Below are 27,297 nucleotides of genomic sequence, written 5' to 3' on the forward strand. Positions count from 1 at the left end.
AAAGCAAAATAAAGTCTGCTGTGTCTGAAGAGCAAAGTTTTCTAGCCGATAGTTAATATACTTCGTAGGAAGATACTTAAAATCCAATTCTTTTCTCTACCGTGCTCTACTAAAACTACTAATGCAAAGGGAAGGAGAGAGTCCATAAGAGGAAAACTAGGGACATTTTTCTAGATTCACTAGGGTTTCAGATAGAAGAACACACATCCCAAGTGGTTCTTCTCTTATGTGTTTCCATTGCCTTTTTCGTTGCTTTTCTTTCATATCTTTCGCATTTGGAAATCTTCAGATAAATTAGTCTTGACAGTACTTCATACATACATATTAATTATTCTTTGAATATTACTTTGCTCTAAAGAGGTTTTGTCTACTGACTGTCAGTGACTTCCAACAGTTTATCAGCATGTGTAGGGGAAAAAAAAAACATGATTTTTTTCATGGAGCAAGTTCAGTCTAAAACTTTCCAGTTGATCTGCATTCTTTTTATTCATAGACTTCTTAACTAAAAAGGTTCTTCAGATTAAGTTCTAGACATGTAAAATGCGCGTATGTAGTGTACACTTATGTATTCGTTTGTCCTTATTATTTAGAGCTTCCTGTGTAGTTTTTGAATTGTGACTGAAGAGTTAATCTGAAAATATTGAAATGCTCTGAAAGTAGAGATTGGAACAGTCTGTGGTTTCAACACCCTCAGCTGTGCCTGTCACCCAGCACAGGAGAATGCAGAGAAAATGGAAGGCAAGAGATTATAAGATAGGCAGGAAAAGTCCCTTGATACTCACCTGAAAGTACATCTTTCACTGGTCTTCCTCTTCCTGTATGTGAATTCGCTAGAAATTTAACTCATTCCCATATTAATAGACATAGAACAAATGTGTTGTGAAGTCTGATTCTTCTCAAAATGTTGCGTCCTCTACTTATTCTTTTAAGTTGATCTGCAAAAAGAAGGAAACAATTGAGGGAAAAAGAAATAGAACTGAGGGAAGAAGAAATAGAACTGCATGGATTTGATTGTTTTTGTGTGACGCAGAGTAAACCTGGTATTCTGAGTACATTATGGTAAAGCTAATGGAGAATCTGTGAGTAGAAAGATACTGTGTGTAGACAACAAATCCTTTCTATGCCCTCACCTAGCTAAACTGTACTCAAACTGTAAGCATTTCAGTTAGCCAGCTTAAAGCAACTTCCATATTACATTGTTCTGAGAAAACTAGAGGAAAGAGTAAGCAGAAAAGACTAGCATTGAGAGGGAGAGTTAGAAAAGCATTGAGAAAACACTACAGATAATACGCTACAGAGCCTGTGGCAGTGCTCCATCATTCACTCAGCATAAGATGATTAACAGTGTGTTTCACGTTGGGCCCATTGCCTCTTGCTCTGTGACTGAACACCACTGAGAAGAGCCTGGCTATTCCTTCTTTGCACTCTCCCATCAGGTATTTATATACAGTGGCGAGATTCTGCACTAAGCCATCTTCTCAGGCTAAATGCTTTCAGAGCTTGGAGGAAAGCAACAATTATTGCCAAGATTTAATTTGACTCCATTTTTTTAATAAAGATTCAGCATTTAAATCTTTTTTTTTTTTTTTAATTTAAAAATTTGGGGAAAAAAATTGAAAAAATGACCTTTCAATTTTTTCTTATAAAACTGATAGGCCATAAAATAGTTATTGATTGTTTTTCAGATAAGTATTGAAAGATATTGACATGTCAAGTGTACTTACAGACATCTCATTTATTAAGATTCAGAAGTGTTATTCTGAAAAGTATTTAATAAAGGGCACAGAAGACTGTAAATTGAAAAGGAGCAAGACAAAGAAGCAAGAGAGAGGCTTTGAGTGAGACTTATGAGTTTCCTCTTCTAAAAGCAGATTAAATATGAGCAAGGTGCAAGTTATTCATTCAGTTTATTACATTCACAGCTATACCCTTCTATATTTCTGTACTTCCTAAGACTTTCCACCAGTTCAAAGTACAAAAAGTTAATGATTAGAATTTACAAAAAATATAAGCGATACCTCCATATATGTGAATCATGTAGGTGAGTCTGAATCCTTCCTACTCTACTTTGGCAACTCACCACATTTTCTGTTCTTTGTTTTAGATTTTTACTATATGGCTGCTCACAGTTCAGTTGGTTTCTATGTGATACTGAAAAGGGGTTGCTTAGAAATTTTGTCTGCTGGCCTTACATACAATTTTTATTACTATGTTGTATGTTTTTTTTTTTCCTTCCAATTACAGAAAATTGATTTCTTCAATCAAAAAAAATATATATATTAACTACCTTCATTATTTAACTAATATTCCGAATGTGTCAGCATGACAGTTATTTAAAATAGAAATCCTTTGTTGTCAGTACAGTGGTAGTTAACCAACTGTATTTTTATATTGTTATTATATATTATTAGATTACTCTTCAGCATATAACATTTTCAGTTTTTCTGAGCTCTCAATTTCTCCATGGGAGCTGCTAACTGCTGAGCAATATTGACAACATGGACATCTGTAAAAGTCAAAATTCAGAAGTACGCATACACAGTAAGGCTGTTGAGGTTTGGGGGGGGGGGGGGGGGAAGAAAACAAAAAACTACTTCAAAAGTAATACCTCCTATTTATTTCCATGGAAACTATAGCAGGTGCAAAGAGTTTAATCGTTGTTAACGCTAAGCTAATAGTTGTTTAATAGTGTTAATTCTTTACTTTGTTTAGAAACCCTGCATGCATCTTCCAGCAAGAGCTCCAAATCCTGAATCCATGCTTATTTTAAGCATATGAAACCAAACTGAGAATTGGAAAGAGGAAGTAATTTCTCCTTTCTCTTTACTGTTCTTTAAAACACGACACATACAAATAACAGCTGCAAATTACAGTCTCTTCTTCCAAATCCCTCTAGTCTACAGTGACTTGTGCAGACTTCTAAAATTTATACCAGCTTATGAGTCACTGTAAGATTGTATCCAGAGCATATTTAACAATAGAGAAATTTCACACAGGAAACTGTCTCTTCTTAACAATTTGACTTCACAGTAAGGATTAAAATATTTTCTGTTGAGGTTATAGGTTTCCTGATAGCCACGCACATTCTATTTGATTTAAGATTTTAGTTATGAGCATGGCTTGATGCGACTGTGGACCTCAAAAGAACAGTTGAAAACAATTGTCATTTAGACTTTAGTGTGAGGTCCTCCATCTGAGTCATTTCTATATCAAGTGCTTATATAAATATGATAATTATGTATTAAGAAGTATTAATTTTACTTTTGCATTCTGTTTTTCCAACATTATACTGAACAGTTTGGGATAGTTTTGAACTGTTTCAAATATTGTAAAGATGGGGTCCTTTATTATAAGAGCTCAAGCATACAGATGTGAGTAATGTTCATTTATTTGATTCAGATCTTTAACTCGTGTAATAGTTAACCATTAATAGTTACAGTCTCAAGAACTGTATGTCTTGCAAAAAAAATTACAAGGTTTTGCTGTGTTTTGAAAGAGAATCCTCGTGACATATATCTGGAATCATAGAATAATTTAGTTTGGAAAACACTTTCAAGGTCATCAATTCCAACCATGATTATAAGAGATTAAAATTTTGAAAATTTCTATGTTTAAGTTAAAATAAATGTGGTTTTTTTGTTTGTTTGTTTTATCTTAAAAGCTTAAATTTCTATTTTACTTATAGCTCCAGGTGAAACTACCTTGATAAATTTGACTAGGTCCATAGTTTGTTGAAAAACAACTACACCGAGGACAATATTTCTCTGTGAAGTTGAGTTGGCTGAGAGTTGAGAGTATATACAATTTAAATATAATTCTTTCTTGCAGTCCAGTAGAGAATACATTTATTAAAGTTAGACAAAACAATGTATTTATGTATTGTGACTTTCCTGTTGCAGAAGATGTAGTGTGAGAACTTCTGTTTTTCAATCCTGTTGCCACTGTCCTGTTGCTAGTTAGATGTGGAAGCGCATGGCAATGTTTAGTGTGGGCATATGATGTGTATGTATAAGCAAAACTTAAGAACTGAGGTAAATTTGTTGTAGAAACTTATACTATTAGGACTTGGGGCAGAAATTGGACTTGTGCAAAGCATTTGACACTGTCCTGCATGACATCCTGTTTGCCAAGTTGGAGTAAAATGGATATGAGGGATGGATAGGGAATTGGCTGGAGTTGCGGTCAAGGCTGTGTCCAAGTGGAGACTGGTGACGAGTGGCATTCCTCAGGGATCAATGCTGGGGTTGGTGTTAATTAGCATCCCTATAGGTGACATGGACAGTGGGATTGAGTGCACCCTCAGCAAGTTTGCAGACCATACCAAGCTGAGTGGCGTAGTCAACATGCTAGAGGGAAGGGATGCTATCCAGAGGGACTTGGACAGGCTGGAGAGATAGGCCCATGCCAACCTCATGAAGTGCAAGGTCCTCAATCTGAGTCAGGGCAATCTCAATCACAAATACAGGTTGGGCGGAGAATGACTTAAGAGCAGCCCTGAGGAGAAGGATTTGTGGGTATTTGTTCATGAGAGATTCAGCATGGAATGGCAATGTGCACCTGCAGCCCAGAAGGCCCAGTATCCCAGGCTGCATCAAGAGAAATGGACCAGCAGGTCAAGGGAGGTGATTCTGCCCCTCTACGCTGCTCTTGTGAGACCCCAACTGAAGTATTGTGTCCAGTTCTGGAGCCCCAACACAAGAAGGACATAGAGTTGTTGGAGCAGGTCCTGAAGGCCACAAAGATAATCAGAGGGCTGGAACACCTATGCTGTGACAACAGACTGAGAGAGCTGGGGCTCTCTAGCCTGGAGAAGAGAAGGTTCCAAGCAGACATTATAGTGGCCTTGCAGTATCTGAAGGAGGCCTACAGGAAAGCTGGGGCAGGACTGTTTATAAGGGCAGGTAGCAACAGGACAAGGGGAAATGGATTTAAACTGGAAGCGGGTAGATTTAGACTAGATATTAGGGAGAAATTATTTGACGATGGTGAAACACTAGAACAGGTTGCCCAGTGAGGTTTTGAATCCCTCTTTCCTGGAGGCATTCAAGGCCAGGTTGGATGGAGCTTTGAGCAACCTGCTTTAGAGGGAGGTGTCCCTGCTTTTATAGCAGAGGAGTTGGAACTAGATGATCTTAAAGGTCCCTTCCAATCCAAACCATTCTATGATTCTATGAATTTCAGATGTAATAGCCTTGCAGTTGCAGATCCAATTTGTACTTATGTCACACATGAAATACACAGTTGATGTTGATATTGGGTGCATGTCCATGAATGATGTTAACATTATGTATTATTTAGCTGATGGGTTCTAAAACTCAGTAACCAGGAGGGTCAAATCGATAAGGATTGAAACTGAAACTGCTTGTGGGCTTACATTTTAGCACAGGAGAGAGTTTTGGATTTGACCAGGGCAATAGTATCTAATATTGGATATATAAAAGATTAAAATAAAGATTGTGGAGTCAGACTGAGTTGTGGAAATGATTAACTTTTGAATTTGAAGTGACAAAATTCAGGGAGAATTCTAACTCACAAATGTGTAGTCTGATTCTTCTAAGAGTGTGTTCCTCAATCTGAGCTTGGAGTAAACTTCCAAACTTCGGTGTTGTGAAATGGTTTTGTTGGAGCATATCATATGTCTCCTGTAGACAAAAATCAGTAGCAGTTCCTAGCATATTTCATCCTGAATTACTTTTTCTGCACCCATCATAGAGGTTCTTCTTGCCGCTATATTGCAGTGAGCTTCAGAAACGTCATTTGACTATTCAGCAAAATTGAATTTTTCAGGTGATTTCTAGATTTGCATATTTTTCCTACTGATTTGTGATCTCTGTAACTTAGTAATTTTGTATCTTGATTTATCACGCATGATCATCTTCTCATGCTTAAATTCAATGGAGATCACTGAAGCTCTTAAGAGTCTTCCCATCGTCTCTATATTCTGCATTTTCTGAATGGAAAGACCGTAGCATGAGTATACATAGTATATAAAGATAGTGTTGATAGCATGCTTATGTTTAATTTCTTAGATGTATATATATATTTATGCATGTGTACCCAAAAACACATACTGCAGAATGACAGACCTTCTTTAATGTCTCATGGTGAACTATGAATTGTCATTTTCCAAGAACCAAAATTCAGTATGGTCTTTGAGAACCTAAACAGACATCATCTATAAGTCTTCAAGGATCTTCTATTCAGTGTCTATAAGGAAGACTTGAGAAACCTTAGGCTAAAATTCTACAACATTTGTAGCTGAGTAACAAACCTAGGAACGTTATTAGTGGAGTGTTTTTGGTATATGGTAATGGTTTCATGTTAGGGCTTACTATTCTTGATATGGTAGGTTTTGGCATTTGAAAATAAAGTATGAATTCTTAAGATATACATAAACTAAGTTGTTCAACACTAAAAATTTAAACGTACTTTGAAATGTCTATGGAAATGACATAGCACATTCATATACTTGTTAAGCATCACGAGTTATGGGATATATGATACAAACCGGAAATTGGATTGTTGCACCATGTTTTTGTCATATACTAATCTTAGATTGAAACAACAGCTGTTTTCTGCTATTTTTTTTTTGTTTTTGCTGTTTTATTAGTGATATTCCTGTTAGGAATGTGGTAGACTTTTGAGCTATGTGTTTAGCCTTAAGCAATAATAATAGTATAGTCTAAGTTATACTGCAGTTTGGCTTCATAACTGCCAGATTTTGAGTTGGATCAGTTAGATACTGTAAATTGCATTACATACTTGATTTTGTGGAAGAAAGACAGCAGACTTCAATTCTGTTGATATTTAACATGCATTTGATGTATCTGAAAATCATTTTCATGTTTTACCAGGTAGGAAAGCAAAACTGAATGCCTCTATAATAGGAAGAAACCCTCCTACATTGTTAGGGACTAAAAAAGCCTTCTGCAATAGTCTAATTTCATGACAGTAAAAGTCATGAATGTTTTAAAGGAATAAGTTGCAATGACATTCTTGCTATGAAAAATTGGGCATTACAACCTTAAAATGTTGATGAGACATTTGTCTCATATGGAGCAACCTGAGAACTGCCCTATCAAGGTCGAATACCCAATACACAAGATTGGCAATGTTTAGCCACCAGCTGCAAAGGCTTGTGTTTACTTTTTATTGTATGTCCCAATTCAACCAACTCAAACACCCAACTGCTTTGGAAAAGAGGTAATTGTATTAATGACAACTGAACAGGATGGGGTTGTTGTGAAAGTTGAGATGAGTGTAGTAAATAATACATTAGCACTAACTGCAACTCTGTTACAGGAAACTTATTTACTTTTTGTCATGCTAGGGATGTGACTTACAAATATTGCAATTCTTTCTGTGACAAAAATACACGAGACAAAGCTGGTTTTATTTCCTTATGGTTCAACTTTGTTCTGTCTTGATGAGTAAGTGAATTTTAAACATGCAAAACAGAACTTTTACAAATGTTGTTGGATATGTATATCTTCTGGAGTTATTACTTGTATCACAACCCTTGGACAAAGAGCACATTAGGTTAAAAAGAGATCTATATTATGATAAGTTTGTGTGGTGCTTAGTCTTTCAGTCTTCTCCTTGTGGGATGGAAAGGCTTTGGATATTTCTTAGATGGATAGATTACTAAACATTCACTGAACATTTTCTTTCTGGGCTTTTCCCTCCTGTGAAGCAATCTGTCAGATCTTATTCTGTATTTAAGGAGTTGCCCGAAGAGTCTTGGTTAAGTTGTCTGTGGCTTACAATGCGTGAAGTTTAAGGTTTCTTCTTTTGAACAATAACAAATCTGCAAGATTATTTTTTCCTAAGTTCTGAAAAGGCAGCAATAAATTTGAATTCTATAAATGAAATTTAGACATTAGTCTTGTATTATACATATAGTTCTGACATTAATCTAATTATTCAGAAACTATAGTAGTAGAATAACAAGAAATTTATTGATGGTTTAAACTCATGCATAGTTTTGTTTCACTTTGCTGGTCTGAACTATTACAATTTCATTCTTAAGAACAGGAGTGATGCATCACAATTTTTATCCCCACCCTGATAATCTGTGCTGGTCAGAGGCAATTGAAAGTCAGGAATATTTCAGCAAAGATAGTGAAAAATTCATTGAGTATGCATATTTCAGTAAATTAGCAAGTGATCATTTAAAATGTAAATCTTGAAGCAATTATGTCAAACTACAGCTTCTTATAATGAATGAAGTGCCTTTTTGAAATTTGAATATCCTTCACAATTTGTGTTTCAGTAATGTGCTTGTGTGCGTGTATTTTAGCTGTGTATGTGTATATATTTTATGATCAATATTCATAAATCTTGGAGCATGAATTGCTGAATTCACTGTAGCTGTATGTTACTATTAGCACATAAATGACCAGCTCCTTCTATGATGGTTGGTTTTATAGATACTACATCCTTCTAGTGATGAGATGTTCTTACCTTGACTGTTTAATAAAAAGCTTTTAATGACAGACTGTGTATATTAAACTGATTATCTGATGGAGTGTTGCAGCCGTAAGGATGCCCGTATTGTCAGTGTAAGAACTTAGCAGTACCCATATAAGATGTTGTTCAGTATGACAGTTACTCAGTTTATACTTCAGGGAAGATATCAAAGCTAATATCTACTTTGTAGTATAAATAATCTTTTGGGATTATCAGTTAGGATGATTTGGGACTGCTATCACCACAGTGACTCCTCTATATTCCAGCTTTTCAAATGGATTTATATTTCCATTTGTTAATCTTTCTACTCTTCAATTGCAATTGCTAGAACAATAAATGTGAATATTTTTTGCTTCTCAGTCTTTCATCTGTAGTACAAATAATAATGTCTAAAATATAGTAGCTCACAGAAATTGTCCTCTGATATGCTTTATGTGAAAAGAAATGCAGGAGAAGATTGTCATGACTGCAGATTTATTTGACATTTATGTGATATCTGTATGGTTATGCTGGTGTATAGTGCATGGTTCTTTTTGCAATAACTTTAAAGTCTGGGAAATGGCTGCTGTATTGATAGGATGAAAGTAGTAGTAATAAAAGAGAGCAAAAGAAGACAACATGCATTTACTGTTGAGGTGTTTAAAACTTGCTTATGTTCCCTCCAGGTCATACAGATAGAGATGGAATGTTCTTGACCTGACAACTTCAGAATTTTTGATCAATTACTACTTAGATTTCAGTGGAACCTTTTTAAAGCCTCATGACTTAATCCTCATTTATGACATTTCTGCTTAGCTTCATTTCTCCGGTTCTCAAAGCAATGCTATTATTTCTGTATAAACTGTGATAAATATGCCTACAGCACTTCATGAACAAATAAAAACAAATTTCTTTTTTCATATCTACCCTATACAATCAAACCATATAAATAGATAGTTATATACAAAGTTGGTAATGACAATATTAGAAGGCTTAACTGTTAGCTATATTTTTCAATAAGAATAAGTGCAATATCCTAAATATCGCAGTGGGAGATCCTAAATGAGATAAGTGTTCATCTCTGTCTTTTGTTACAGATTTCTTTTTTGTAGCTTTCCTGTTACTGTTAGCCTATGATCACTTCTACTGTGTTGATAAATGCACGTAGGAGTATAAGAAACACTTCTGCTCTTACAACTACTGTGATTTGTGACTTTCGTCAGAGTATGTCTGACTAACCATTTGGCTAAAATGGCAGTGCTGTTACAGCCACTTCAGCTGCTATCACTGTCAATCCCAATGAAACTGAACGGCTGTAATTATGAGATATTTTTGGTCAACATGCTTTACATAGACAGAACCTTTGAGGGCAATAAATTCTAGGACACAAGGAAGGATGTGCAAGAACAATACTTTCCACTTTAAATTACATGTTTCAATATCTAATTAGAAAGTTGCAGAGGTTTTAGTGCTGACATCTGCTTATTGTCATAGCAGGGAAATAGTACAGATTTTCATTCACTTTTTTACAGATTTACTCCATTTTAATGACATTTACACTTCACAGAAAGAAAGCAAGGAAAATTTTACATCACTTTGTGCACCTCATATATCGCAGACCAGTTATGCATCTACAGTGGCGTTATAAAATATGGCTGCAAAATAGGCTGCAAGCAAATTTTGCCTAAGGCATGAACCATAAGTTAAAGTAATAATTATCTTTGTGAGAGACAACTTTTTTCCATGTTCTCTCTCTTTTTTTTTTTTTTTTTTTTTTTTAATAAACTAGGTCAGAGAAATTTAGGATATTTTAGAGTATGTACAGTATTGTATTGTTTGCCAGTACCTAATTTACAATTACAGAGCTGCATGAATATTGAAATGATTCAGCTTCCCATTATAAATGTATGTGGCAGTTTGGTTGTTGATCAGTTTATGAAGTTAATGCAAATGAAACTGTCTTCCTGTCAGCATTTGAAATATATAATGCAGTCATGTTGTATATTCAGGGACAGGCCATTGACAGTCAATTAACAAGTTTGATTGGTATGTCAACTCATTCTTTTGAATTGTTAATAGTATGTTAATAGCATTCATTTCTTTGTGCAGTCCCATTTGCAGCTTCACAGTTACAGCTATTTTTTATGATTCTGAGTAACCTAAAATAGTGCCTTAATAATAGATTATTAAACACCTGTCTGGTGTAGCTTAGGGAGGTTTTTCTAGACTGGGAGTTTGCAGTGGATCCCTTTGATATTCAAATCAACAAATGATAGCCTTTTTATTCAAAACGTAAGTTCTTTTGATGGTTAGCTTGTTAAGAAATATTCAGCTCCAGTCTGACCTGATCTGGTTTCTCATGGAAAAGATCTGATGCTGTTTGAAGGCTCATAAATGGAATGCCAATGACAATTTGTTGTTGACGTTTTGCTGCCTCAGCCTTCAGATGCTGCTAGTTGATGTGCCGCTTTAGCTTCACCAAATAATGCTTGCAGGTAAATGATCTTCTGATTGATCAGCTAGTTTCAAAGCAAAGAGTTCTCTTCTGTGGTCTGTAGTCATGGTTTTTAGGCTTGCAGGGGTACTTTAAAAGATGCATCAAAGTTGACAGATGAATCTCGAGGCAAGGAATGATGGGAGACAGCAGAATTATGGGAATATTTTTGAGAGAATAACATATTAGTGAGAGTTTTGAAGACCTTCAAAGGTCTATCAAGCCAGCTCCCTGTAGCAGATTTATTCCTCCTTTAAATTTTTTTTTTTAAATTAGGTATACTGGTTAACTCTCTGTTTCCTGTATTGGGAAGGTGTTGAGCTGTAAAGATTTATTATTCTCTAATTGTTATTTAAAGGGCTTATGACATATGAATCTCACAATTATCTTTATCTACATCCATGGCCTAGTCCTGCAGTAAGCAGCTCGCTGCTTCTACTAAGTTTTGCATGAAATCAAAGAATGACATCATTTTTACAAAGTCATGTTGTACAGTGAATTGCATTTCTTTAACATCTGTGATACTGTGGATTAACATTACAATTAAAAACATTAGTTGGAACTACTCTGGTTCTCCACCTTTTTGCTTATTACATCTATAATTCTTTCCTACCCATTTTCATTCCCTATTAGCATCCTTCCTAATTCTAACAGCTATTCTGAAGACTCAGACTTGCTATTGGAAGTTCAAAACATGCATCACAGAAAAAGTTCATTTTTCTTTGCTTTGAACACTTAATTATTCACTATCAGCATGTGATTTTTTTTTTTTTTTCCAAAAACATAATATTTTTCCCTGTAAGAACTATAAAATTTAACTCCTGGCCCAAGCTGCAGGTTCTATATGGCTTGTGGTTAAGTGTTGAGAAGACTTACACTGTCAAATGCAAACTCTGAAATAACAGATTGAAAGGTGCTGCATGTTAACTGTATTTCACCAGACTTCTTAGCAAGTAATTCTTACTGGCTGAATTTAGACTAAAAAAAAAACAAAACAAAACAAAACAAAAGAGAAGAGCAATCTTTTAAACAACAACAAAAAATTTTCAGACCTCAAAACAACACTTGTACATACATTTAAGTCACTCAATTTCAATCTTGTATGACGGATAAATAGTCTATAAGTTTTATACAGGACAGTTTCCATTATTATTTTTGGCAGTTTGAATAATTTTAAAATACTGTTTCATTGATAATTAGAAGCTTTTTCTGTTAGACTGGAAGAAAAAAGTATTAGACATTTGTCTTGACATACTGGGTCATATTTTCTGTGAAATGCCTATAATTTTCCTACGTTTAAAAGCAAAATTATATATTTAAATAGTTTGCTTTGATACAGACTCTGTTTTTGAGGAGTTGCTCCATTGGTTATTTATGAAATTCAAATAACAAGTTCAAAGATTTTCCAATGATAACACCATTGACACTGTTTCGAAGTCATCATTTCTTGTGCTTAAGTAAGTTTTAAACATTGTACTTCAAAGTGAATAAAGTCTTATCACCACAATACGAATAAATAGGTAAAATATCACTGTAAATAGCAATGAAATATATATTTTGTATATGCTATTTGTGTTGCTATAGCATAGACTGTGCATATGTGTATAGCTGTGACAAATAAGTCACTTTTCTTTCCCACTTGGAGGTGGTGGGGATATCTATTATAAATTGGACTTGTGCACTGAATAGTCTTTGACACAAATTAATTTTGACACAAAATTTAATTTTGCTTATTACATAGTCACAGACATAAGTAAAATTCCTGTTAGACTGCATATACACGGAGAATAGGTGAAGTGTGAAGCCACACTAAATTGCTAAACTAAGAATTATCACTTCCAGCTTAGTAATACTGTCAATATAATTAACTGTTTTCAAACCAATTCTTGATTTTCTGAAACTATTTCTTTTCTCTCTCAATTATCACAAACCATTACCTTAAGTATCCAATGACATTCATGAAAGGCGTGTTTTCAGTAAGAATTTTAAGCCAAGTGCTGTCTGGGAAAGCAATATTTTCTGTAAGAATGGAATATCATGGTGTTAGTGTGTTTCCAACAGTGTGCATTTTGTAGGGAATTATTGTAGTGGAATGAACAGGTTTTATCTTTCAGTGCAGAGTATTTTCTCTGCCTAGTTATCCATCAGGTAGGAAAGGGAAAATACTAACTTATTCTTCATAGTATTTTATGACTACAGTCTTTACTCTTCTTGGATCCTGAATTCCAGAAAAATGTTACAGCCTTGAGCAGTAACACTCTTATAACCATAAGGGAGGATAGGGTGGTAGAAGTTTCCACTAGTTAACTGGAAATATGAATAAACCTAATGAAACTTCAACCCAGAAATTTCTAGTGTGACTTATTAGACTGCTTTATCACTGCAGTTGTAGTTTACATGATGATTTAGTTTACTGTAAGTGGACATTTCCAGTAACAGCAGCAATTAATGTGAGCAAGATATGATGAGACCCTTAAGTGTATTGTACATTACTGTTTAAGGAAAAAAGGTAGAGACAAGGCTTGTAGTATAAGCACAAGTAAATATATAAGGATGTTGCATCACTTTCTCTGTTTTATCTTCCCTTAGATATTGTGCATGGATAGAAGAACCTTATTGTCCCGCTCTTATATATGCTATCTGTTCCTCTAGAACCATTCCCTTCAAAGTATAGACAGAGAAAAATGTAGAAATCAAAGAGAGAGCATTCCAATTATACTGTTTGTTGTTGTTGTTGTTTCATACACAGAACTGAGAAAGAAAGAATGCTGATGTTATAAACCTATCCCCATCAGAGTAAATTTAGTATAATAGTCATAAGTAGCAAAATCATGAATGAACTGTCTTGGAACATCAAATGGATGTTTATCTAAACTCATGCAAGGTTTAGATATTTACTATTTGAAAACAAAAAGTATATATTTTTATTTTTTATATCCTTACCCTAGCTGATTAAAATGTTTTTCATACTTTGAGTTCAGCAGTTCTAACCTATTAGATGAAAATCGATGTTATTGATTAACTGTTAGGAATTTTTAAAAAGTACTTAAAAACTGAGCAGTTATCTGAAACTTTGATATGACATCATCTTTTACAACATTCTTTTTAAAATCGTAGAATATGATGTCAGTTACTGACTCTTTAGAAAATTTTACTCCATTATCCAAGGATTAGTGTTACTTGTTCTAGAACAAATAGTTGGTAGATCTGATAAGTCTAACCTGTTTCATGAGAACAGAGACAGAAACAACCTTCTTTAATATTATAATTAATTTGTTACTAGTTAGGAAGAGTTATGATACAATGCTCAGCACTGCTGCAGTCAAGTTTTCTTCCATGATACGAATATCTGTGATTCAAAATATTTTTGCCGTATGTTCTGGTATATGTTTTCATTTCTCCTAAGTCTCATATTGTTATTTTCTGCTTGTATTTCAAATCTGTGTCCATTTTTATTATTTCTATTGGTGTGCATTCTAGTTTAGTATCCTCCATGAGTTTCATTACCATGCTGTTAATGCCTTCTTCCATTGACCTAATGAAGATGTTAAATAAAGTCAGGCCTGATACCAATCCCTACGGCACCCCAGTTCAGCACACTGGCATTTTCATTACTCTCTTCTCACCGCCTATCAGCTATTTAACAGCATTTTTAATTAGCAGAGTTAAAAATAATTTGCAAAGATGCTGAATCAGATATTTTAAGAATTCAAATGAATTACAACTATTAAATTTCCTTATCTATGCATATGTAATTGTAATTCAAAAATGCAGCCAATGATATTGGACATAAGATGTATTTTCTAAAATTTTATATCCGTTGCTCAATGTTCCATGTCCACATTGTCATTTTTATCACTTTACAACTTCAGACACTAATCTTTTCCACATTGTTTTTCTGGACTTTGTGAGTATACCTTTATTTTTCTTGATTAATTGATTTTATGAAGTCTCTCCTTCCCCATCCCAGCCCAATTAGTGTGCAGTAAATTAATCTAAGTTCTTCTTTTTCTCATTTGTTTGGCTTGGCATCTTCATCCACAGTGATATGAATAAGAAATGAGTAACTGATAATCAGTTTGGAAGTTTTACTCCATCTTTTAGATAAGGTATGTTCATAAAGCTGAATGTTCTGCAGTTTTTCACAGTTGCCAGATTTTGCTAACGTGCTTGTGTGAGAACTTGTGATTTTTTTCAAAGCTTCAGAGAAAATGGTAGGTTTTGTAAAAGGTGACAGATTAATAGTTGAGAATACTAGAATTCCACTGTCCCAAGAAGGAAATGCATTAAAGAATAATACTCTAATTAGCTTGCTCATTTTCCAATACAAAGACTTCTCGTTTTTGGAGGGTGGAAAAAAAAATCCTTTTGGACATGAAGAACAGTTTATCCTCTATGGCAATTAAGTGTTTGAACTGTCCAATTGTAATTTTCCATGAAGGAACAATATATGATCTGTGCACCGTTACAGGACATTGACCAAAATATATATAAATACATAAAGTAATACACTTTACCTCCATTTTCTTCATTTCGTCCCTATGTTTTGGATATTCTACGTGGACTACAATGAGTGTTTGGGAGCAGGCTTCAGCCTTGCTGTCATGCTCACATGAATATATTATGTGGCAAAGCTTTTTCATCCACCTTATTGAGATATTTCCTAATGTTCATGGCTACATTTACTGACTTAAAAAGCTAAATTTGTTTCTGTTCTATGTTTTACACTCCCCTGGAAAGTGAATGACAGCTTTTGAGATGTTTTTATGTGAACGTTTCAGTTTTAATCCTTACAGAATCTTTTCCTTCTAAAAATCAAAAATACGTGGGTTTTGTTCCCATCAGTTGAATAAATTGATTCAACATGGGTCAATATTTGAATATAACCAACACATTGCCACATATACATATATACAAAACGTATACAAATGATAGTTTTCTGTGATGATCTAGAACAGTTAAAAAAATAATAATTTTGAAGTTGAAACTTTGGTCTTTGATCTTTCTTATGCTTTGTGACCTGATTGTCTCCCTCATGCCTGTGCATTTAGCATTTCGATAAACTTCAAGGGGCTACACACCTTCAGGAGTATCTGCTTTGATGATTTGCGTTAAATCCAGTGCAGTTTAAAGGCTTAATTTGCATTATTTAATTATTTGGATTTTAGAGGATAGCAGGTATTCATGGTTGGGAAGCACAGAGTAGGAATGAGAGATATTTAGAAGAACTTTTAAAAGTTGCTTTGATATTTATAACATTGAATATCGTGGCTTTTTCAGATGGACTGTTGATTTAGTAGTCAGTTTAAACTACTTATTTTTGTACATAATATGGGAAATAGTGCTTCTCTTTTCTATAGTTTCTAATTAAGAAATGCACAAATTTGCTCAGTGTCAGATGAGTGTTGGACAGTGTATGTTAATTTTGCTAAATTACAGTTAAAAAAACACAACTGTATAGACAAGTGCAGTATTTTTGTTAGTTCTTGGTACAAAAATACTCAGTGGATGTTTCTTGTGGCTTAGAAAGCACAGATATAAGTTCAAAGAGAAAAAAAATGTATCACATTTTGATAATATAAATTGTAATAGTGAAGGACAATACAAGAAGATGAGTATTCTGTAGTCATGCAGATTAGGTAATCAAATAGATTTTGAAACATACAAAGGTCCAGCTTAGCTTGAGAATTAGCTAGCTGCTGTCACAGCATTTGAAAACTGAGTTACAAATCTCTGAAAGCTGCAGAAATGTTACAGAAATTTCAATAAGAAAGCAGTAACAGATACCATTGATTAGATTATGCTGTTTTGAACCTAAGAGAAGCAGTTATTTTATTAAAGGAAAGCTCTGCATTTTTGAGAGCAATATACAAGCATCTTATTCACGTTATAAGTAGATTTTTATGTGAGTCAATTTCTGTTTAGTTAAGGATAGTAAAAACAATTTTTTAATTTTTCGTTTGGGTTTATATCCTCCATCTTTTGGCTGCTGGTGTTAAACTCATTTTCTCAAAGAGAACCTGAATAAGGCTCAACTATGTATGACCAACTTATTTATTGAATTTTTAGCCTACACATTTGTAGGCTAAATAGTTTAAGAAAAAACACACACATCATATTGAAGACTGTGATGTATTGGAAGCATTTTAATCAGATGTAATTTGTGTTCACAGTATGAACTCAGAGCCTTTCAGTTACCATTGTCTAAATGGTACCTTTAAAACTTTATTCACATTGGGTAGCTGAATAAAAGATTTCACATTGCAAAAAGCAATTTTACCATCATTAGCTAAAATAAAAGGGCCCTAGGAAGAAAGGATTATCATATATTAAATAAAAAGTTCACCACCTTATAGCTCTAATCCTGTTAGAAAAGATGATTTCTAGCTAACTTAATCAGCCAGAGGTCTTTATTGCCTGGAGTATTAATTGATTTAGGTCTTCATTAAGGTCAGAGGTACACATGGATGACCAGAGGCAGCCTATTAGCACATTGTCAGTTATGCTTATTTACATTGACTGAGCATAATGGTAGGCTATTTCACTGTTAGGTCAAAGGGTCACTGAATCTTTTGTGTACCCTGACCTGTTAAAGGGCAGCAGTCACTCAGACACCATACTGCCTTCAGAATAAAGGTTTGGTTAATTGCATATTGACTTCACCCTTTCAAAGAAAAGTGTATTGGTTCATATAGTGCAAATATTAACATTGGCATAAAAACCTATAGGTGAATGGTCAAAATGTTTCTATTAAAAAAATCTCTGCACTTTTATATTTATGCTAGTCAATCACTAGCAAGTTTTACTAATACCAGTAGGAAAAGTTTTATAAAGTTTCTGTAGTTGCTGTTGGCGTTTGTTAACAAAAACAAGCAAGACAAGAACCAACTCAGTGCAAATCTAGAGGTATCCTGCAATTACAAGTTTATGGGAGCTTCCAGTGTATGATTACACATCCGTTATACTGTAGTTTTGTTTTGGTGCTGAATTTACTGAATATGGAAGTCCTCTAGAGTTGATACACTGTGAATCTATAGTCTGAAAAAATCTTGTGTTATCTTTGAAGATGCTCCAAAAGGATAAACTGTTGCAGCATTCTAGCAGCATTTTGCTGAACACTTTCACAACACAAGGACTGGCACCATACATTGTGACATCTCCTGTTGTTCAGCACTGTGAAAAAGATATTATAAAGTCTTCCCTGTTTTAAATACTTTTTACTCTGCTAACAATTTTCTGTATAATGCTTCAAACACTCTGGAGACAACCTCTTGAAATCTGCTAAAACAGTGTTTTTACTGGTTTGCTACTTTGCCCCTGCTGATTGTTTATTTATATTTGCTTTTCATGACCAAGTCACTGGGAATGAGGAGAACATCCCTCCCCCCCTCCTTACTCTCAATTATGTCCCCCTGAAGTACAGTTGCTCAAAACCTGTGGCCTCTTTTGACCCTTTTCCCCTTCTTCCCCCTTGAATCCACCCTTTCATAGCATAGTAGCATGTTGAGAACTCTGTTTTTCTATTAATTACAGCTTAAGATACAAACAAGTATGTTAGGAACAGAGGGTTTTTTTAAAATTATTTTTTAATGAACTCTGCAAAATTCCCACTGAACCTGAGCCAAAAGCAGTGCCAATTTTGCTCAAATCCTTCAGAGATATTTTTTGACCTTGCTTATGATCAATGTAGCTAATTGTATCAGAACTATCCAAGATACTTTAAGAAAGTGCTATCTTAGTCCGTATTTCAAAACACTGACAGATATTTTATCATTAATTAGTATTCATATTATGTCTCAAACAATCTGTTCAAGAAAGAGGAAGTGAACTGGGTGAACAGCTCTTCTGTCTATCTAATAATTAAAATGGGTAATGCATGGAAAACCAGGAGCCCAACAGAAAGAGGAAGAAATATTGCCAGTGTGATTTTTTTCTGTAAACTATTAACTACCTGTATCAGAGTTTTTGACTAGTACATGGATTTCACTTAGCAGAGGTAGAAATAAATGGCTTAATTTTAAAACAAACCTGTGCCTCTCTGAGTCATATCTTCTTGAATTTTTTTCTCATCTTGTCAGTATGCCACTTGATAGCTGGCTGGACTCCCTCGTTCAATGGCACATATTTTAAAATAGCACTAGAAAAAAAAAAAAAAAAAAAGACCATTTGTTCCTATAAAGTAAAATATTACTTGCATATTTTTTTCAAAATTCAGGATTATATATAGCATTATCAAGACAATATTTCAGATATTTTAAACAATTTAAATTGTTGATGAGTGTCAGTTGATATGTTTCCTCTCTGCCTCCTCCCTCTCTTCAGCTGCTAATCATAGAACTTGTATGCCAAATTGTATAAGATACTCTTCCAATAGTTAGATGTGTGAGTCTTTTGTGAGGCACAGACAGTTATGAGGACAGATTTGGAGTTGCATATGGGTCTGTCACATGGTTTGATTGCCATGTCTTCTAGGACACAGATTTCTTTTTAAATTTTTCTTAATTGTAAAGAATTTTTACAGTTTTTACAGTAAGTTCTGGAAAAAAATTTCTGAAGATATCTCGCTCAGTCCATTTCCCCTCTCTACAGCAAATTGCTTCCTGTGCAGTCTTCAAAGGTGATTACGCCCACCTTACTTCCCACTTCTGTGCTTAGTTTTCTTCTGATTTGGAACAATATTCATTGCTTCTCTGATCAGGGAATGTATAGACCTTGTCGAGAAGTACAGAATAAGAGGATGAAAAGTTCTGATATTTACATTAAGGTTTTATAATAAATCTCTGAGATGTCTGAATCGTAAGAATAAAAATTTCCTTTTCTGCCTCCTTTCAAGAAAGCAGGTGTTCAGCGTTGCTGGGAAAATATAGGAAAATCAGCCCAAGGTAACTGCATTGCAGTTTGGTTTAACATATATTTGTAGCATATCTGACCACCCATTTAATTCAGTTTTCAAAAGATAAACCCATCTCTAATTAAGCTTACTTAAAAGAAAGCAAGAATGTATTTAATCATATTGGGGCATCAACACAAACAAACAATCAGTTATGTCGGATATTACTTTGAGGTGATGCATACATCCATATATTAACTGTTAGTTTAAAGTTTATTATGGTGCTGTATTCATGTGAAGTATATAAAGCCCTATCAAAACTGACCTTTAGAATGATGTTTGCTACATTTTTAGTGACTGATAAAGGATCGCAAAGAACAGTAATGCTGAAAGAAATTACTTGGAAAATTGTTTTTTTTTTCCTTTGTTTCCTATGTAATCCTATAATTTTATTTATTTATTTATTCCTCCAGGTTGGAGATATTCTCTACTGTGCTGGACAGATTGGCCTAGTACCGTGTACTATGCAGCTTGTTAGTGGTGGTGTGTGGACTGAGGCCACAGTTGCTCTCAGTCATGTTGAGAAAGTCCTCCAGGCTATGAGCCAGAAGACTACACTACTCCATGTGATCACAGCGATCTGCTATGTAACCGACAGCAAACACATTCCTGTTGCTCATTCTATATGGAAGAAGAAATTAAGAGATTGTAAAAAGGTAGCTGTGATATCCACTTCCCTCATTCTAAGTTGTCTTTTTCCTCCCTATGTCTTGTAGTAATATCAGAATTTTCTCAGTACATTTCAGAGTGGTTCAAGTAAAGCTAATATAATAAGGTTTGATTGAGCTGTTATGTTCTGGCTCATAAGTGGTTGTGCACAATTGAGAAAGAAAATTGCTTAATAGAAAGTTATATTCATCACTAACTTTGTCTTAATTCCCAAAGCAATATGGAAAAAAACTCTTAAAAAGCAGTCAGTTCCTCTAGTAAAAATGTGAACAATACCTTATTTGAATTAGCTCTGCCCATATATTTTTGTAGAGTAGGAACAGGGCACTTTAACTTTTTGTTAGTTGTTCTGTTGAGATTTTTTCTCCCATTCTTTCTTACAAGCAATATTGTCATGACAACTGAGTTTAGCATTTCGCTGCTTATTATTATTTGTTATTCAGCTGAACTTTTATAACAGGATGGGGCGTGCCAGTTTACTGGTTGACTCTAGATTATCTCTAACAGTACAATAATTTCCCTAGTGATTTATAATATCATAATCATTTCTTTTATGCACGTACCATTTTGCTTAAATAGACACAGAACACTCTGTAGGCATTAAAAAGGTAATGACCGCAAATCTTATAAACAAAATGTAGCTACTCTATAAATGAGTAAACAAGAGTAGTTACTACATAATTGCTATGGAACTTAATAGAATTTTTTTGTTATAGTTTCTTGGGAGATAAGTGGCCTGGAAGCATAGCATACATTAATAGTTAATATTGCCCTGTTAGAAGGGACAATGCTTCCCAAACCTTTTCTTTCTGTTTGAATTCATGCTCAGTCTGTCTGTGCTATGCACTTGATTTTCTGAGGCAATAGGTAGACTTGCATGAAAGCTGACACAGTTAACATAGATTTTGTAATAAGATATCCTCCTAAGTACCTTCCTCCAAGACTAAAGGTATTGAATCTAAAAGATTCCCAGTCTTCTCTGTAGCACTCTTACAGGTCTGCTAAGATCTGATTTTTCATTTCTGTTTTTACTGTAAAATGTACTGTTTGTTTTACACCTTGCAATTTCTACTCTAGGGCATGCTGTCAGGTGTTTTTTATGTTCTAGTATTTTTCGTGAATGCCTTGAATTTTACAGTATATTTGAAACAGGTCAGTTATTAAAGTTCTTATTTACTTAAAATTCTCAGAAGTAGCTAACTTGCAGAGTGTAGAAATAACCTCATCTTTATGACTGCTGCTGAAAAATGGTAATAACTTTTCATGGTTTGGTTTGGAATCACTTAAGGAACTCAGAAAGATACGTTCCTCTAAATAAGACCATCACACAGAGAGCTATTTTATTCTTTTGTAATTCAGTCATGTCTTAGGTTTTTTTTTCTGTAAAGGACATTGTTCCAAAGTTTGTGTCTTATTGAAGATCTCAGCCTTTGTTTTTACTAATTATGTTTACACCCAGTTCTCAGACTTGCCATGGAGATATTAGCATAGTTCTTAAGATGATGTTGAGTCTGCCAACTTTATGGGTTTTATAGATCAATGCTTCAAGCTTTAAATGGAAACAGCAAGTGTGACATCAGTGCGTTTTCAATATTATCTTAACAGTATACTATCTTTAGCTGTCATTTTTTATAAGATTTACCATTTCATGATGTCTTTGAGGCTGCAATTAGAGATGTTGCATGGAGTCATAGCATCATTAAGCTAATTTAGGGTTGAGACAATATTGTCAGAGTTGATCCCGTAAAGCTTGGTCATTTTGAAAAGCTGAAACTGTTTTTTGTTCTGTGACTAATTAGTAACATGTACCATGACCATGAAGCCCACATACTTCCTTATTTGTAATTTATACAGGCACAGATTTGAGGGCAGATTGGTAATGTTTTGCTGTTCTTTGAAAATTTTCCTTTTTCCATGTAGAATCTTATAAATACTCTGTAATTATTGTACATTCCAGCTGCTCTTTATATAGTCTTCTAGGTCTTACACTTAATGACATAACTAGACAGTTTCTTCTTAGCTACTTGAGAAACACCTCATGTGATAGCTTGCTTTTGGGCTATTAATAGTATCTGACTCGTGTCACTTTCTGATTGCTCAAGTCATAGCTTAAAGAATGGATTGCTGCCTACACATACTTCTGTGAAGAGTTAGCTGCCTAGCAGGCTTTGGGAATGTTTAAAAGCAGACATCCTAGAGGATTTATGTATAAACCATTGCTGTAGGGTGCTTATAAATCTTGCTCTGTGCTAATTAGGTTTTATTCATTAATGACAGTATCAGAAATAGTACAAAAATATTAGGAGGTGAGTAATATGTACCACAACAGGATCTAAAAATTGGAAAAATTTAAAATATCAGTAGGAAGAAGATGGATTATCAGCTGAATATTCCAATTTCCCTATCATTTTATCAATAGATATGGTTGCATTTTTCTCATGCTATGCATATGTTTATGATTAGGAATTGGTTACGTAAACAGCAAAGCGCAGAAAAAGATGTTTCAAACACTTCTATTGCAAAGAACAGAGGGAACTATCATTTCCTGAAAATATAACGGATCATGCAATTCTTAATTTAATTTAAATAGATATTCATCAATGAGCTTTTGTTTTGCAGAAGTACTAGCTGGCATATTATTAGGAGAAATGTTCTTTTTGGCTGATTCTACCCTGGGAACAGGGGAAAACAGTAGAGCTTACTGTTAAAATATATTACACTTCTCCTTGCCTCCATAGAATCAATAAAAACAGGAAATGTACTTTTCATACCTCTTAATGTTTTATTTGAAGGAGCCTGTAAGATACTCGCTTTCCGGAAGCCAGAACACAGTAGCTTTATTCTGAAGGCATCTATGTTTAAAAATATCAGTAGCACATCCCTTATTTGTCTTAGTTTTTCGTTTGTTTGTTTTATGCCAATAGTACTATAGAGAGTTCTAGGACATACAGTGGCCTGAATCATAGAATCATAGAAATGAAATAATAGTCTGTTTTCTGCAAGTAAATTAAGTCAGACAAACGTAAAAGTATTTTGTTATTCTTGAACTTTATTCAAAGCAGTGGTCAAAGGCATGAATCAATAACAACCTACAGATTGCTTAATAGGAACAAATGATGTCTCAATTGAAATTGCTCTTCTGTCAGCCATGGAAAAAAAATTTTATTAGGGAAAACAAGACAATGAATATCATAACTCACTTCTTGTAAGCTAGACATTATAAACCATAGTTTTAATTGTATTTTAGTAGAGATTTTAGACTTTGCTTTTCTGCTTGCTAAATATTCTGTGTTTAATAGTGAAATTATCATGTATTATGATTGAAGTAATTGTATTTAACAAAGTGACTAGAGCATAGACATCACAACTGTCAAAGGTTTATTTTGGAGCATCAAAAATGATTATTATTCTGTGACATAGTGATGTCTGGTAAATATCCTCTACATAAATAATACCAGTCCACAATTTAAATTGAGTTATTATATATATATATGCATATAATACATTATATGTATATATATTATATATATATATATATAATCTATTATATATATAATCTATTATAAAGATATATATTATATATCTTATATAAATATATATAATATATATCATATATTATATGTTTTATATATTTATATAATATATTATATTATATTATATTATATTTATATAATATAGAAATTGTATACATTGTTTATGACCTAACAGAAAGTAACATAGAAATGTGAGAATTGTTTTCTGTGTATGTTTATATAACACACAAGTTTTAAGAGCAGGATGTGGGCGTGAAGCTGACCATTACAATAACCTAGGAACTTCTTCATCTATGAAAAGAAAAATAATTTCAGAATGTTTCATAATAACCATATCTTTTCATATATAACCAGATGAGTGACTCTAGTCAGTGTTAAGGATGGGAAGAGGGAGACAACAGCAACAGTAACTAGGCTGGACTTTCTAGTAACTATTTACTTGCTTTCTTCAATCAGTCTCTGACTATGTACTTCCATGTAATTCCTTGCTATTTGTACAGCGCCTATCCATTGCTGCCATCCCGCTTTCCCTCACTCCAGGAGGGAACTCAGTGTCTTTTCTCCAGTCACTGTTCCCTGCAGCCTGACTGCTCCAGTTTTGCCTCAAATATTGCCTCTCTAATCCCAGCCATTAAGGATGATATCCAGAGAGCTGGAATACAGACCCTGCCTCTCCTTCTGTCTTCTTCCTACATCAGTTGGAGTTGCAGTGTTGTTGGAATAACTATTCAGGGGCAGAGAAATAAGAAGTCTAGTGGAGGGATGGAAGGTTGTAGTAAGAATCCACCGTTGAGAAAGAAAAAATGAGCAGCAAGGGAAGAATAAGAAAGCAACCCCAGTAAGGACTTACACCAAAGAAACATTAAATCACTGGGCTGGCAAAAAATCTTAGGCTCAGCATTTTAAGTATACACAAGAGAGGATTCCCTTGTTAAAACTAACAGGGCATTGTAGAAACTGAAACTAGATTAAGGGAGCCTAGGTAAGAATTTAAGTTCTGTGAATGGCTTTGTGGCTTAACCCAGCAAATGGCTAAACACCACACAATCCTCCTCTGCCTCTTCCCCCTTCCCAATGGGATGGAGGGGGGAGAGAATTGAGAAAAAAAACCCACAAAGTAGAACTCATGGATTGAGATAAAATTACTTACTAAAACAGAGAAAAGGAGAATAATAGACTATATAAATATAAATATATGTGAATATATATAACGCGTGATGCACAAATAATTGGTCACCATCTCCCCCAAACAATGCTCAGTCAGCCCCTGAGCAGTGAAGAAGATCCAGATGAACTCCCATCCCCTAAAAAACTCCTTCCCTGTGATGTCATATGGTATAGAACATCCCTTTGGCCACTTTAAGTCAGCAGTCCTAATTCTGTCTCGACTCCTCAGGCCCTTCATTGAGAATAGCTTTGGCCCTGTACAACACTGCTCAGCAGCAAGTATGAACATTGGTTTGTTATCAATATTGTATTTCTTCTAGAACAAAAACATAGCACCATATCAGACACTCAGAAGAATGCAATTCCTTACCAACTGAAACTCAGATAGACAGGAAAGTTTACATTATTATTAAGTAGTGTTCATTGTAGAAATTAAAGTTAAGGAAAGCAGTAGTTAAAATCAAAAGATAAAACAGTGCTGTAAAAACAGAATAAAGCAGAATAAAGATGGTTATACAAACATATAATCAAAGCCAAAACCTAGGGAAAATAATTGGAATTAACAAATACAAGTGCCAGCCATCAACAGCTTCCAGCACTCCATTTTTAAGCTACTCTCCTTCCACAGTCTCCTTAGGAGTCCTAATAAATAGTAAGCTCTCACCAGCATGCTTTAGACACCTTTTGATACCTTCTTGATACTTTGAAGAAGCTTTGTTAGTCAGAAATAGTAACAATTGTGTGGTAGTGTGGAGGACCAGTTCTGCCCAATCCAGTAGTTTGTAAGTAAGTTTTTAAGTAGCCCCTGTCTAAAAAAAAAAAAAAAAAAAAAAAGCAAGAAAAAAAGAGAGGAAAAAAAAAAAAAAAAAAAAAGCATTTAGCATTGCTAAAACTTTCTGGAAGAAGAGCTGACAGACTCCCAATTAAGTCTTATCATGTGTGTTTTTTTTTTTACTTCACATCTTTTAATGACAGTGTCATGTAATATGATAATTTTAAAAGCAGTTTTGCTAACTCATTCAGCAGAGTAATCAATAGAAAAAATAAGCCAGATGGGTTGTAGTCCATTTGTATTGGGTGGGACAGATGGTATTATTGATAGATGGAAATATTCCAAATAATTATTGTATAATGATATAACAGTGAGTGTGCCTGCAAAATTTTACTAATTTACTTTGTGTACACACTAGATTCAATAGAGATTGAGTTGTGCTGTTTGGATAGAGCTCTCACTATATTTAGTTCAAATCTGAGTCCAGCCCCTACCTACTTTTTCCACTTCCCATGGGCTTTCTGTGGAGAATCATTCCTGTAGTACTTTGTTGGTGTATTTCAAGTGGTGCATTGCACATCTGTCTGTGCCGCAGACTCCACTAGATTAGCTGAGATAAATAAGATCATAACTACATTTTTTATGCCTCACAATATCTACTTTTGTCATTCTTAATTATATGAGGAAGAAACATGCTGTAATGTATTAAGATTTCAGGCGTTCACCTTGTTTAACTGCTGTGTTTGATTATTCTTACATCTTGCTAAAGCCCAGCAAGAATGAGTATAGCTAGGCCAGTAACATTTTTCAGTTTTGGTAATTGGTGTAATAGGTATTTGTTTTGGCTGTTCTTGATCAAATTTACATACCGTGACAAAGTAGTAGTAATTTAGTATTGTCTCTGAGATAAGAGCACATGACCTTAATCACAGAGTAACTCAGAGGCCATTTCCTGCTTTTGAAATACAGTTCTTGATTATCATGACTGAATAACAAAAGTGAGTTTCAGCTCTCATTTTGATTTGATATTATACACAAAAATCTGGGAAATATTTTCCCGAACTATCTGAAGTTATCTCTGATTTCTATGGAAAGAAGTATAGGGAAATATTTAACATATTCAGTACATAAAGTTTTGTTACCACCTTGAAGTTTTAGTTTACCTGTATTTGTAAGTGAACTGAAATGGTGAAGGGAGATTTGGAAAATTTTGATGAAACAGTGAAAACAATATTTTTTGTTAACAATTGAAGAAAGAATTACATAGGAATGTAATATTTCATGTAATTGCAGCACTTATTAATAGCTCTAGGACCATAAAATG

General features: G+C 34.2%; 1 protein-coding gene across 2 annotated transcripts in view; it reads left to right on the forward strand.

The window, feature by feature from the left end:
- DPH6 (diphthamine biosynthesis 6) overlaps window positions 1-27,297 on the forward strand; it is a gene marked incomplete at its 3' end in the record, with an annotated part of 176,359 nt that overhangs the window by 95,229 nt on the left and 53,833 nt on the right. The window contains exon 13 of one of the 2 annotated variants that reach the window (XM_079536913.1): window positions 20,246-20,488. The exons of the other annotated variant lie outside the window; for it this stretch is intronic. Within the exon in view, the coding sequence (XP_079393039.1) occupies window positions 20,246-20,488 (243 nt within the window). The remainder of the gene's footprint in view (window positions 1-20,245; window positions 20,489-27,297) is intronic. 2 annotated transcript variants of the gene reach the window in all.

The sequence above is a fragment of the Tetrao urogallus genome, assembly GCF_951394365.1.
Source record: "Tetrao urogallus genome assembly, chromosome: 6".
Lineage (NCBI taxonomy): Eukaryota > Metazoa > Chordata > Aves > Galliformes > Phasianidae > Tetrao > Tetrao urogallus.